The sequence below is a fragment of the Siphateles boraxobius genome, unplaced genomic scaffold (genome assembly GCF_051911475.1).
Source record: "Siphateles boraxobius isolate OS27281-9 unplaced genomic scaffold, OSU_SipBor_1 13, whole genome shotgun sequence".
NCBI lineage: Eukaryota > Metazoa > Chordata > Actinopteri > Cypriniformes > Leuciscidae > Siphateles > Siphateles boraxobius.
Window position 1 is genome coordinate 10,144,347 of NW_027508733.1, and position 15,500 is coordinate 10,159,846.

The window sequence follows — 15,500 nt, forward strand, 5'->3', positions numbered from 1 at the left end:
TCCATAAGACCGTAGGCTGTCTCATTTTTCATTTTAGGTTTCAGAAGGTTGCTCACGCATACTTTGTGGTTGATATGTGCCCTCGATGCGCACTTTTGCAGAGCCCACACTGATGCAAGCTCTAAAGCACACTTCTTTTCAACAGTCAAAGCAGGGTTACGTATTTGCACGTCGTGCACAATAACCCTAAAGGCACCGGGGTGGCGGCTTGTTTATATGTATATATATATATATATATATATATATATATATATATATAAATATAGCTGCGAGCAGCGATGAAGGGCCAAAATTGGCGGCACCGCCACCCCGGTGCCTTTAGGTTGCAGAGATGGGAGTAAGTCAAGTCTCAAGTCCCTACCATCAAGCAGAGGTGGAAAGTCCAGGGGTCAGAAAGTAAAAGTCCTGCCATATTTTTATTCCACCCATGAACTCACACAGCAAAAACTTCAGTGTTAAATCAACTTTCCTAAGAGTTCATTTGGCTCCAGACTCAAGAGTGTTAAAGTGTTAAAATGAGTGTTAAATTAACACTCAATAGTGTTAAAGTTAATGAGATAATTAAGTGATTGATTGAGTGATGATTGACCATTATTGACGACACCTGATGTTAACAAGCAGAATCACTGAAGGAGAAAATCACAAATTGTAAGCCACCGTTATGGCGATAAGTGTTTGCTGGCGCGATCGAACTGTGTGTGTGTGTGTGTGTGTGTGAGTGAGAGAGGCGCGGGCGCGATCGAACTGAGTGTGAGTGTGAGTGAGAGAGAGAGAGACGCGGAAATCATTTTATACAGAAATCAATTATTTATAATTCAGATGAGAATAAAGTTAGTGTTAATTAAAATTAAGGAACATTTAGTTTTTCTGTTCTGAATATCATTAAAACAGAAAAGGCGGAGACAAAATGATGAATAATCTTAAGATATTATATTGTATGCTATGTGTTGTGAATACACCCATGTTAAACATTAAAATTTACTTCCATTGCATACCATAGAACACATTAGCGTAGAATATAATTACATTAATAAACCTGTACAAAGACCTCCAGATAAATACTGGGCTTCTATATTTACACATTTAAGTGCTGCAAAACATATTGAGCTATGACATCCTATGACATTAAAAATGGTTCATATGGTTCACGATCATAGGCCCTGTCCCAAATGGCACACTTCATATGAATACTCGGTCTTGTGTACTTGTTGCATGTGTCCGTTAAATCCATAAGACCGCAGGGCGTCTCATTTTTCATTTTAGGTTTCAGAGGGTTGCTCGCGCATACTTTGTGGTTGATATGTGCCCTCGATGCGCACTTTTGCAGAGCCCACACTGATTAAAGCTCTACAGCACACTTCTTTTCGACAGTCAAAGCAGGGTTACGTTTTTGCACGTAGTGCACAGTAACCCTAAATACAGAAGAGGATTAGGGCCAAGCAATAATAAAAAAATAAAACCATCTCGAGAGTAAGGTCATTATAATTCGAAATTAAACTCATTACATTTCGAGAAATTAACTCGAAATACAATCTTGAGAATAATCCCATTAAATTTCGAGAATAAAGTCGTTGTGTTTCGAGAAAAAAACTCGTTACATTTCTAGGAAAAATGTCGAAATAATCGTGAGAATAAACTCATTAAATTTCGAGAATAAAGTCGTAATGAAATGTAGAGAGTAACGCATTTGATCAGTGTTTATTGCATAGCCTACTGATAGAGGACATGGCAGAGTTGGGTCATTTAGTCAAGCTATATTTTAGACTTTCTTTCAGTAACAAAGAAATACTATCAACTTTAGCTAATTATGACAGAATAATAACTGTCACACTGGACACCAGTAATAAATGGACACCCTCCTGTCCTATGCCAGTAACTGTTTTTATGAAGTAACTGGCTATTACTTTAGGATCGTTGTTGATTGTGTACGCCTCCATCCACAGAATGTAACGACTGTAACCATCTATACAGCCATAAATGGCAATGCCGTACGGTTTTAATTTATCATAGCTGTCCATATATGGACATATCTGGCATGTATGCCAGAGTGCATTTCGGCCAGCGCAAGTGTAGCTACTGGCGTCTTCTCAAGCGTCTCCTTCGTCGAAATTCCACATCTTGAGGATCAACAAGTTTAATAATGCGTCTTATGGTATCCTGGGAAACCACGAAACACTGATGAATCGCGCGTAGGTGAAGCCAGCGATAACCTTGCATTTGTCCACTGGTTGTCATTTCATGTTGGACAAAAGCGAGAACATCGCACAAATTTGACTGATTTTTTCTTCTAAAAAGAGCTAGCCGCTTGCAAATTCTCTTTAAAGTTTGTTGCTAATTATTGTTCTGTCATAATTAGCTAAAGTTGATAGTATTTCATTGTTACTGAAAGAAAGTCTAAAATATAAGTTGACTAAGTGATCCAACTCTGCCATGTCCTCTATGCAATGAACACTGATCGAATGTGTTATTCCCTACATTTCATTTTGAATTTTTTTCTCGAAACACAACGACTTTATTCTGGAAATTTAATGAGTTTATTCTCAAGATTGTATTTCGGGTTAATTTCTCGAAATTTAAAGAGTTTAATTTCGCATTATAATGACTTTAATCTCGAGATGGTTTTATCTGTTCCGTACCTAAAGGCACCAGGGTGGCGGTGCCACCGGCTTCTTATATATATATATATATATATATATATATATATATATATATATAAATAAATATATAAATATAGCTGCAAGCAGCGATGAAGGGCCAAAGCCAGCGGCACCGCCACCCCGTTGCCTTTAGGTACACAACCAATACCTTACATTAAGACCCCACCCATTACAGTAGTGGCCATTTTGAAATGTACAGTATTCAGTTTTTTCACAACTCAATTTGCTACTTCGCTCAAATTTTGTCCAATTTTCTCCAACCATGTGCTCAAATGATCTTCGGACTTAGCCGCATAAAAGTACTGTTCCCATTTTTTTTATTCATCTTTCTTCAAAAGTTATGTCAATATATTCCTTGGCTTATGCCGATTTCAGCGATATCTCATGTTATTTTTCAACAATGTGACTGGCCGCCATATTGGAGCGAATGTAAAAAAATTTGCTCAAATGATCTTCAGACCGAGCCGCATAGAAGTACTGTTCCCGATTTTTTTGCTATACTGGAAATTTTTTTAATTTTGTGACACCAAACTTTGTATGTGTCATTGTCACCTCATTGACCACATCACATCGATTTCATAACTGCGCCACTTATTTGTCGAAAGTGATAAACCATTAAATCATCTTAAAAGTTACTGTATATATGATTTTTCAGCCCTTTTGCCAAATTCTCTTAAAATGTCTTTAATTGCTCCTTGCTGCAGTTGGTCTGCCACTCCCACCCATGATGGCATCTGTTGTCGCTTCTTGCGCTTGGCCCCGGTAATGGCTGCTTGCAGCTATATTTATTATTATTATTATTGTTGATTATTATTGTATGATATTATTGTTTTAACTATATAATGGCAAACGTCCCACCTGTGGAACGGTGACAGTTAAGGGTTAATAAACCTTTGCATACTGGAAAACATCAAGCACTTGCTGATCCATTGCTGGTAATGTGTTGCTTTGGTTCTTACTTCGTTCTTGGTTTACTGCTTGATAATTTAAAACATTTCATTGGCAGCGTTCCCCATTAGATACTCAGTCTAATTAGGAGACGTCCCACTGGCAGCATTCCCCATTAGAGGCTCTCATCGCTGCTCTCAGTCAGGGGCACCCGTGGGTGATTTTCTCACTTTTCCCGGTGAGAGGTTTCAACACCCGCTCTTTTTCTGCAGTTTTTCCGTAGTTTTGCACAAACGCCTCACTACAGTCGATACTCCGTTTCTCTGGCCGCTCTGTGTCTGCGCTCGCTGCAGCTCCTCCTCTACCCCTCCCTCTCAAACATGACACCGGCTCCGAGTGTGACCGGCTGATGATTGGCTGTTCTGCCTTAAGTCCCGCCTCTCTTGGTGTGTTAGATTTTTCAGTCAACTTGTGCTGAGAAGGCGGGAACTTATGGTTATGATTATTTACATCTCCCTTTACCAGTTACTTTGAATGAGTGTTTATGCTTTCGAGGTTTTTAAATAAGCTTGATATGTGTTTGGGATTGCGAAGATGTTATGTTTATGTTTTGTTGACATGTCGAGTGATTTCGGTATTATATTTCGTTTTTTAGACTAAACAGCACAATACTTTAAGTAGGCATTCTGTTTGTGCTGCGTGATTTAAAGAAAAGTGCGCACTTTGCTCACGCGATCATTCAGCATGGTGATCTGGTGTTTTCTCCAAAATAAAAACTCAAGGGTTTATTTCTTGCAAGTGAAGAAATTAGGACAAAAGTATTGTAATTTTCCTATTCTATAGCGTAATATAAAATTTACTTTTGAAATATTAATTTTCATTTATACAGTAGGCTAGCATACATTTATAGGCTATATGGATTTTCCATCATAGGAATAATTATATAAATCATTATTATATTATTATAATAAATGTTTGGCATTCTAAAACACCAGTGATAATGTAATGTAGACTGAGACTCTATATCATAACTAAAAATAAGTTTGAGCCCTCTTTAGATACAAGTCAATGCTTTTTCTTTGATCAATGTGCACAGTTCATGGGTCGAAGCCAGTTGAAGCTCTTAATTTTGAGCTCTCAGAGTGCACCAGATTGATGCATTTAACCTTAAAATGTACAAAATTTTATTTCCGGGGAGCGTGCCCCCGAACCCCCCTAGAGGGACAGAGGTCCACACAACATAGTTTTACAAAATACAATGGGAAAGAACGATCACTTATGAACTTTACCCCAGCATAATGTTAATGCCAAATTTAAATGTCCTTGGACAAACTACATTTGGCCTGCCTAAGGAGGGGCCAACAAGACATTGTGCCCTCTGAATTCTTAATCAGGGCCCTGACCACATCCATACCCTGCACTTTTGTAAAGCTTGCTACGCCCCTGCTCACAGTCCAAGCTGCTCTCCTCGTTGCTCTCACAGTCCAACTTGCGCTTCATAGCCGGAGCTCGCTGCCGGCTCTCTTTGGGAATTAATGACTTCTGGTCACTTTTATGCTTTTGCCGGTGCTCTTGCGGGTGCTCTCGCTGGTCTGAGCGCACAGCTAGAGACTCAGTCTGATTAGGAGGCATCCCATGGGCAGCGTTCCCCATTAGAGGCTCAGTCTGATTAGGAGACATCCCATGGGCAATGTTCCCCATTAGAGGCTCAGTCTGATTAGGAGACATCCCATGGGCAGCGTTCCCCATTAGAGGCTCAGTCTGATTAGGAGACGTCCCATGGGCAGCGTTCCCCATTAGAGGCTCAGTCTGATTAGGAGATGTGTGATTAGGAGATGTCCCATTGGCATTGTTCCCCATTAGAGGCTCAGTCTGATTAGGAGACGTCCCATGGGCAGCGTTCCCCATTAGAGGCTCAGTCTGATTTGGAGATGTCCCATGGGCAGCGTTCCCCATTAGAGGCTCAGTCTGATTAGGAGATGTCTGATTAGGAGATGTCCCATTGGCAGTGTTCCCCATTAGAGGCTCAGTCTGATTAGGAGACGTCCCATGGGCAGCGTTCCCCATTAGAGGCTCAGTCTGATTAGGAGATGTGTGATTAGGAGATGTCTCATGGGCAGCGTTCCCCATTAGAGGCTCAGTCTGATTAGGAGACGTCCCATGGGCAGCGTTCCCCATTAGAGGCTCAGTCTGATTAGGAGATGTCTGATTAGGAGATGTCCCATTGGCAGCGTTCCCCATTAGAGGCTCAGTCTGATTAGGAGATGTCCCATGGGCAGCGTTCCCCATTAGAGGCTCAGTCTGATTAGGAGATGTCTGATCAGGAGATGTCTGATCAGGAGATGTCTGATCAGGAGATGTCCCATGGGCAGCGTTCCCCATTAGAGGGTCCTTCTGTTTAGAAGTCGTCTCATTGTAAACGTTCCCCATTAGAGGGTCAGTCTGATTAGAAGACGTCGCCTGGGCAGCGTTCGCCATTAGAGGGTCAGTCTGGTTAGGAGACGTCCCATCGGCAGCATTCGCCATTAGAGGGCAAATCTCCTGTAAGAAAATACAGATTCACAAACATAAAAATCTAGAGACTTAGAATTGTGTTTTTGATTAATTTAGGGTGGTTTTCCTGAATATATGAGAATACTGTACTACAGTAATACAATGTTTGAATGCCTGATGCTTTGTAATGAAATATGAAACTATTCATGAATAGTTTGTGTGTTTTGTGACATGACTGACAAACAATAAAACTGCATCATGAGACTTTTGCATGTGATTTCAAATACTGAACTGTTGATTTTGTAGTCCAAAGTCTAACACGTTCATTTTTCTTCCTCGTCTAAAATGCTTCAAATATATTGGCAAGTACTAATAAGACTTGCTTTCTAAATAAAGTGGCACTTTTTGTTTTTATATTATTTTATTTAATCATCTTTTAGTTTATTCAAGAGTTGTTTTTTGCACTGCCTCAACTGTGAAGATATGCTTTGGTGGTAATAGGAACATTTATCTTACCCTGATCCTCAAGCAGTATAAATTGTATATATATACACATACATATATACATGTGTGTGTAGTAATATAATTATTTAATCAAATAAAATATATATATTCATGCCACTGCTTTTCATTCTAAAGAAAAACAGTTTCTATGTACTGATTTTTAATTAAACTACATAAAACTGTTCAGATCTGTAAGTTGTGTGTGTCTGTTTGCATGCGAGTTTTCAGTGCGTTTTATTTTACCTCATTATTATGATTTGGCGGTGTCCTGGTGCCTGTTTGAACAACAATGACAAAATCAATTCCAATCAGAGTGAAAATACATATTTTCACAAACGTTTGCACACAAACTCATATTTACATCGTTAAATCAGCTGTATGTAATACTAACCTTCTCTTGTTGCTTGACTCCTGTGATTCTTGCGACACTTGCGATAGTAAATCACAGCAGCAGCAACAGCAGCAGCAACAGCAGCAGCAACAACAAACACCAGAACTACTATTCCTGCATGAGCAGCTGAATTTGGACCTAAAGCCGTAATAAAAAGATAAACATATCAATTTTACTGATGTGTTTGACCAACATTTAAACTTTTCTGTTTTATTCATCTGTTGTGTGGTACTGATTTAACTGATAAATGGTGGGTTTTAGAGAAACGGGAACTAAAATGACACCAAAGCACTTTGAGCTCAACAGGAAACATCAATGCTCACAGGAAAACTGATTTTGTGGATTGTGCAGATTTATAACATTTATCATAATGTAGGTCAAAACTGTCCACAATGAAAGGCACTGTATTTAAATGCACTGACAGACTAAATGACACTCACCAGTCACCGTAACACTGAAGCTCTTAATCCTCTTAATACTGAAGCTGTTGCTGCTGCTGATGATCTCTATATTATATTCTCCAGAGTCTGTGTGTGTGATGTTTGTGATGGTCAGAGATCCAGTCTGATGATCCAGCTTCAGTCTGTCTCTGAATCTCTCATTGCACTGAACATCTGTACAGATCTTACTCTGATCTCCAGTGATGTCAGCAATGCCAATGTCATTAAAATACCATGTGATCAAATCATTTGTTTTTTTTATTACACCAGGATCTAAAGTGACCGATTCTCCCTCCTTCACAGACTTTCTCTTTTCATCTCGTTCAGCAGCAGAAACACCTGAAACACAAAACAACAGATGATTGGAGGTCCTATTAGCAGAAAACAACAAATTACACATTTTAAAAGTCTGTGGATTTGGTTAGTCAGTGGTGTTGTGAATTTTTTACATGTTATGTTTTTTAAGTATTATCTACTGCTGGATTTTATATTTTAAGATGGTGTATTATGTAGAATACTTAATATGTGGGAAGTAGATAGTACGCAATTTAGTTGGATGCTGTTTGAGCAGAAGTGATGCGTTTAAGTTACACATACAGAGCGGTCAGAGTATGATGCATTTTTCCACCCGTGCAGCATCTCTGAGTGCAGGGAAAGTTATTGACGAATATTGGATATATCTCGTTTAGTTACGTTTATGCATCTGTATAAGATATGTTATATTCATTATACTTTAATACTATAACGAGGACGCTTTATAATGTATCTTAAGTTGTATATGCTCGGTTATCTTCAGTTTGCTTATTATTATTCTAAACTCACTGGGAGAGAACTGTTAAAAGTGTTTAACTGTTAAGGCCTGATTATGCTTCTGCGTCAACTCCACGGCGTAGCTACGCCGTCACTCCTACGGCGTCGTGGCCGTTTTATGGTTCTGCGTCAGGTTGCGTTGCATCGCGGTGCATCTGACCAATCACAGCACTTGGGGTCTGCGTTGCCTCGACGCGTAGTTAATTTTTTGGAGGTGCGCGTCGAGCTACGGCGGAGGTGTCGGAGAGGGGTTCACGGCGACGCAGAGGGGTCTGCGGGGGTACGCCGTCGATTCAACGCAGAAGCATAAAACAGGCTTTAATGTGCCGTTTATCACAACCGTATGCGAGTATGTATGATTAATCACTTAGTTATTTACGTCTGTTTATTTGTTTATTGCAGAAACTACCTCCAAAGCATAGTTCATATGTTTCTATGGTGAAAACCTGCACAGAAATAAAAGGTGGAAAATATCTGATGACTCCGACTCCTTAATCAGAGTACTGAAGCGGTTAAGAAAAATAAAGAATCGGCATTCAGTGGGGCAATCCCCAACAAGTTGATTATTATATTCTATATGATGAACGGATTTAATTTAGGCTTTTGAACAAATATAATCCCTTTCGAACGGTCAGTCGTATTGTGTAGCTATTAGGGATGGGCGTATCGATCCTGTGGTATCGATAGATCGATATATTCGCACTTCTCATTGGCATCGATTTCCTTAAAAAAAAATATCGATATAAACAAAAAAATTATAATTGGGGGTGTATGTATCACTTTCAGCTGTTTTAGATTACTTTCTTTAAATTACTATGTGCCGGGACACCCCTGGCTGTACCTGGCGGCGTATTGAGCAGGCCCATGTCACGTGACACAGCCGACAACGAGACGCACACACACACACACACACACACACACACACAGCCAACCAAGCTGTTTTTGCTTTAGTGAAGTGTTCAAAACATAACATTGTTATGATGTATTAGTTGGTTTTTTTTTTTTCCTTTTAGCTTTTTCTACCAAGATTGGTCTTTTTTCTTTTTTTTTGAGAAATAAAGTGAAAATGTGTATGTTTTTATTCATATTTAATTTATTTCATTCATATTTATGTTATTTATTTTAATTTTATTATGTATTGACCATAATACATTTTGTATAAATGGTATGTATTTGTCTTGGGATTTGTCTTAAATGTAATAATATTTTTACTGACAAAAATTGCCAATAAGTAATGAACTATGGAAGCTTGTTTCCGCTACTAAATAAATAAATAATAGCGACTTTTTATCTAACAATTCTGACTTTTTTTTCTCACAATTGCGAGTTTACATCTCGCAATTCTCACTTTATTTATCAGAATTGCGAGATATAAAGTCAGAATTATGAGATATAAAGTCAGAATTGCGTGATATAAAGTCAGAATTGCGTGATATAAAGTCAGAATTGCGACATATAAAGTCAGAATTGCGAGATATAAAGTCGCAATTGCGTGATATAAAGTCAGAATTGTGAGATATAAAGTCGCAATTGCGTGTTATAAAGTCAGAATTGTGAGATATAAACTATTCTGAGAGGAAAAAAGTCTGTCTTTTTCCCCCCATAGAATTGGACTTTATAACTCGCAATTGCGAGTTTATATCTCACAATTCTGAGTTTATAACACACAATTGCGACTTTATATCACGCAATTCTGACTTTATATCACGCAATTGCGACTTTATGTCTCGCAATTCTGACTTTATAACACGCAATTGCGACTTTATATCTCGCAATTCTGACTTTATAACACGCAATTGCGACTTTATATCTCACAATTCTGACTTTATATCTCGCAATTCTGAGAAATAAAGTGAGAATTGCGAGATGTAAACTTGCAATTGTGAGAAAAAAAGTCAGAATTGTGAGATAAGTCGTCGCAATTATTATTATTATTTATTTATTTAGTGGCGGAAACAAGCTTCCATACGGTATCGATATCGATGAAAATGCAAGAAAAAGTATTGGTATCGTATCGAATCCTAAAAGTGTGGTATCGCCCATCCCTAGTAGCTATACACTATGGGGAACTCCTTTTCTCCGAATACTGAAGCCTTTTATAAAATAACGCAGTGCTACTGCACAGCCAGCATCGTGCTGAGACATACTTGCATGTCATTGGCTGGTCAGTGGTAACTGCACGAACCTATGGCCACGCAGCGTAACTGTGCGAACAAATCGGTGCAAAGCCTGCCATGCTGAGTGCAGAGCCCAAATGGCGGGGCATCTGCCTCTAAAAGACGCTTTAATTGCGCTCACTCGCAAGCACAACAGTCAATCATGACGTTACAGCGTGTTTTTATAGCATCTGATCTACATAATATTTCAATAATGAGACAAAGCTCACTTTCTCATTTTACTTTACTGATTTAAAAATATTCAGCTGAATTTTAACACTCCTTAAAGTAAAATGTATTGAATGACTGAATTATACTCACCACTAACAGTAACATTGAAGCTCTTAAGGCTGTCGGTATTGCTGATGCTACTGATGATCTGTAGGTCATAAAGTCCAGAGTCTGAATGTTTGATATCGCTTATGGTCAGAGATCCAGTCTGATGATCCAACTTCAGTCTGTCTCTGAATCTCTCATCACCACCTTTACACTGAACATCTGTACAGATACTAATGTTTCCAATGATTTGAGCTATACGAGATTTTTTAAAAAACCATTTAATTGTGTCTTTCTGGTTTATCTTAGCATTGGTGTGTAGAGTGACTGAATCTCCCTCCATCATTGTCACTCTGTCGGTCTCAACACCAGAAACACCTGGAGAAGAAATGAACAGATAATCATGAATCATAAATGTCAGGGATAGTGGGACAAAATAATATAACAGGAGAGTGCTGTGAAAATGTTATTCTACAGATCATACAGACTGTGAGAAATATGTCTGTATTCATACAGACTGTGAGAAATATGTCTGTATTCATACAGACTGTGAGAAATATGTCTGTATTCATACAGACTGTGAGAAATATGTCTGTATTCATAATGTAACATGCAAACAGTAAAAAAAAAACATCATAGATTTACACATTCACTCATCAGACAATCACAAGGTTTTAGATATTCATAATTTAAATTCCATAGCACACAGTTGAGGCTCCAAAGTTTATGTACCCTTATGAAAATTAAAAACCAAAAACCATGGTTATTGTAGTTAAACCATGGTAACCACAAATTAACCATGTTTTTTTACATTAACCATTGTTTTGATAAACAATGGTTATACAAATATTTTGGTTATACAAATGGTAATCAACCTGCCAAAAACATGCTTACTACACTTTTACTATTATAAAACCATGATTATTTTTAGGCGTAGGCCTACGACCCTGCATCAACCATCAAGCGACCGTTCTAGGGATGCGTTTATGATAATCGAATGTACCCAGTTTTAACGTTATTTTTAGTTTAACCACAGATTACCTTATTATAACGCTAGTATATAGGGTATAGAATAAGTAAAAATAACAATTGCTAGTTAATACCACGAACAAGGCTCAAACTTGCCCCACACTAACACAGCAGCATAATGAGGGTCTCTACCTGCAAACCAAAGCATTGAGAACTTTGGAAGTGTATAAACAGTTTAATAAGTAGATACTTTATAAAGACAGTAGGCCTACACTTTGCGTATACAAGCAAGGAGCCATCTTTGGAAAACAGTCTCGAACAGTCGAACGCAGTGCTACTTGATGGTCAATAGTCACACTTCAGCTCATGTAGAACGGCGTTCGTGGTTCGACTGTTTTGAGATTAAGTGCCCTTAAGCATTTTTGCCTTTTCGCTGAATCGTGACGGTCATGACTTTCAATTCATGGGCGGTTTAACTGGGGCACGTGACGTGACGTCCCAGTAAAATCTCAAAGTCTCCTACATTTTGCAGTAGATTAATTTAGATTGATAATAATGGGTAAAAAGGATAGTACATTTTGTTTATATTATTCTATTTTCCACAATGTCAAAGCACCACAGCTTAACCCAAAATACAAGCTCGGGCATGCACTTCTGTCCATATAAACTCCGCTGTTCTGCGCTCTAGCCAGAGAATACCCCCATTGCAGAAACACTTTTAGTAGTCCAAGAATAAGCAAATATATAAGTAGCTAAAACGAAGTTATATGTTAAGTATTATATTTCACCAGATTTTATTGTGTAAAACATATTAAAGCGCGAATGAGAACCGTTTCGAGGGGGATGCCAGGTGTGCATAAAACAAAAAAACAAACAAAAAAACTCACAAATATTCAAATGTCACATTTTCAAATCGAATACCAACCCACCGAACGAATATTCGGGTCCAGCCCTAGAAGCCACTGACATTGACATGTTGTAGGAAGTCATATATATTTATTTATTAAATATATTACAAATAAAATTCAGAGTAGTCTCCATGTTCATATTGTGTTCCAATGTGTAGCACCTGCGTACTCCAACACAATACATAAGCTATAGTTGTAGGTTGTCACGGAGTGTGGAAAGAAATATAAAATTAGAATGGAGTAAAGTCTTCTTCCCAATTTCTTTTTAATAATTATTAAAAATTAGTTTAGAAACAAGTTAGTTTATAGTAAATTCACTTGAGTTTGATAGGCTATATGAGAATTATTAATAAAAATTAATTGATTATACTTATTTAGGATTTGCTTAAGTACTTTAAAAGTTAACACTTTTTTTCCACAGGTAAGAGAACAATTTAAAATAAAAAATAATAAATAATAAAACAATCATAGGTTATATCATGACATAAAAAAAATTAGAAATCTGACACTAAATGAGCCAAAACTCACCAAAACAGCTTTCTCATTCAAATAAGTTTCATTTAGGTCCACAACCAGGCAAGTATCATTTTTCTTCTCTTGTGGGGTCTTAAGCCAATAGTTTAAGGGACCATTTCTTTGTTAAAGCCTTACTTTCCAGTTAGACTAAAGTGTAGCTCTCCTTGAGAGAAAGAACGCATTATCTTGATGTTTTGAGAGGACTCTCCTGTTTATAGTGAGAGCCTGGCCAAATCCAACCTTGGAAAAGCTGTGTGTCTGTGTGTGAGTTAGTATTCTTGGTTAGAGGTTAAGGAACCACTGGCATTACAGGAGATTGACTGAATTGTTGTTCTGGACAGGCTGGCGCCCAGCAACCCAAATCTGTGACCTGGATGGTCACGACGTGCCTAACTTCAGGGTCTGAGTGTCAGCTGCATAATCCATGAAGATATGCTTCTGTCTATCTGTATATGTGTGGAAAATTACTACGTTTATCTATTTCTTAGCCAATAAGAATCATTCAACCTGAAGCAATGACGCAGCTTAGACCTTGGAAATGGTATAACTGCTTTGATCTTTGTACCTGTAAGCGGGGCGGCCTACGAATTCATGTGCGAGTCTTGAAGCTGACTTCTGCTGATGAAACTGCACACTATCTTCAGTAAATATTATCTTTAATTTATTATAATTCTGACTCCGGGTCTTCATTCATCATTTCTGATTCTGGGTCTTCAGCTGTACCAATTTAGACGTACATATTTTTCATAAATTTCTCACATACGCAGTCGCAGTCAGGTATAAGTTTCTACTGTGCACTCGCCGTGACATCGCCACTGATCTGTGGTCAGCAGTCCCTATCAATCCCATTCCAAAATCTACAAGGACTGACGGCGACTGAAGGGTAGACTGCTCCCTCTCCTTCACCAGAGTATCCTTGGAAATGGCATTTTCCACTCGTCATAGTCGTGTTGCTGTTGTATCAGTCAGTGGTTAGATCAGCGTAGCAGTCAATAAAAAGGAGAAGGGAGGTCACGTACGGGACAAATAAATTAGGCCCATAATACGGGACGTCCCGACTAATACGGGACAGTTGCAACTAGAGTCCGGATTTTAAGTCCCCTGTCCAGCGTCCGGCGCAGCCTCAAGCCGGACACTCATTTGTCCTCCTTTTTGGAGTTGCGCTGAATTGTAAAAAAATATATTAAAAAAATAACCTATAAAAATCCCGCATACTGATAGCGGCTCCTTGATGCCCGTAAATTATTTCAAATCTCCTGGAATCTAGAGCCGCGGATGCGAAACAGAACATTCTGTATGTGCTCCAAACCGTGCAGCGCGCGGCAGAGAGCGAGAGACCTTGTGTGCCCTCAGCATCCATATCCCCAATTCAATTTTTACAATTCAACAAAACCGATCACCAAAATGTGTCCTCCTTTTTGGTGTTATGGAAATGGCCACTCTATTGGCAACCCTAGTTGGGAGGTTCAATCTTCCTCCCTCTCTCAAATCAAACTGGTTCATAAAAATAAATAATAGCCTATATAGCCTAGCCTACGAATTGAAGCTGTACAGAAATATATTCACCATAACGAACGTGTGAGCGGATCATCTCTTAATGGCGACGCCAAGGCCTTCTCCTAGCCTGAAACCTCATAATCATATCTAATAATATAACACTTGTCTTATGAAAAAATTACTTACCATGCAGGAACAAAACAAAAAGAAAAATGCCGAGCATTATGTTCCCCACTTTTGCGGAAGTAAGTCCAGATTCTGCAGAATGTCCATGCAATGTTGTATTCAACTGAAAGCGAAAGTATAGCCTCGTAAAGTCAGTCATATTAAGAAGCAGCGTCGAAAAAATTAACAACACGACAAAGCTTGTGTCGGTTTTCGCCAGTGATGTGACGTTCGACCCGGAAGCTCCGAAACGTGTGTAAAACAAACAGAAAAACAGTATATGTTACGGCTTTGCCGCGTGAGGCCCTCGTCTTACAGGTGCGTTCTATTAGCAAATGGCGTGAGACGAAAGGAGAACAAACAGGTAAACTGCTTCTTCTTCTTCTTTCGTTTTTTGGCGCGTTGCATTCTTAGTGCATATTGCCACCTACCTTTGCTGTTGTGCAGTCATGATTTCTTATGGTCAGGTTTTTCTTCTTCTTATTATTTCCTTTGCTTCCTTCTCAAATATCCATCCTTATTTAATTATTTTGGTGCTCCATCTCATTCCATCTCCCATAGCCCACCTGGCGCTGCGTGTTCAGCTCCTCCAGACTGGACAATAAAATCTGGAATAGTCCAAAGCATCCTTATTCTATATTTGAATCCTTTCACTTAATCCAGTACTATATATATATATATATATATATATATATATATATATATATATATATATATATATATATATATATTCTATTAGTATTCTATATCCTACTCTATCTTTATTAAAATCATAACCTAACAAATATGGCAAATCTTTATTAACCTTCCCTCTTTCATTTAAAACGATA

General features: G+C 38.4%; 3 protein-coding genes across 5 annotated transcripts in view; 2 read left to right on the forward strand and 1 right to left on the reverse strand.

Moving 5' to 3' along the window:
- LOC143736377 (SLAM family member 5-like) overlaps positions 1–3,955 on the forward strand; it is a 42,822-nt gene extending 38,867 nt beyond the window's left edge. Inside the window, exon 5 of the mRNA XM_077227117.1 lies at positions 3,818–3,955. Coding sequence (XP_077083232.1) covers positions 3,818–3,955 — 138 coding nt within the window. The remainder of the gene's footprint in view (positions 1–3,817) is intronic.
- The window catches only part of LOC143736324 (uncharacterized), a 200,062-nt gene that overhangs the window by 179,324 nt on the left and 5,238 nt on the right, over positions 1–15,500 (forward strand). The gene's annotated exons all lie outside the window — the stretch shown is intronic.
- The window catches only part of LOC143734804 (uncharacterized), an 81,914-nt gene continuing 71,119 nt past the window's right edge, over positions 4,706–15,500 (reverse strand). For 2 of the 3 annotated variants that reach the window (XM_077225239.1, XM_077225241.1), the window contains exons 4-7: positions 7,374–7,712; positions 6,934–7,071; positions 6,786–6,817; positions 4,706–6,086 (exon numbers count right to left, since the gene is read on the reverse strand). In XM_077225239.1, coding sequence (XP_077081354.1) covers positions 4,932–6,086; positions 6,786–6,817; positions 6,934–7,071; positions 7,374–7,712 — 1,664 coding nt within the window. In that variant the 3' untranslated portion in view covers positions 4,706–4,931. Of the gene's footprint in view, positions 6,087–6,785; positions 6,818–6,933; positions 7,072–7,373; positions 7,713–10,660; positions 10,994–14,691; positions 15,065–15,500 lie in introns of those variants that run through there. The other variant, XM_077225242.1, reaches the window with a different exon arrangement.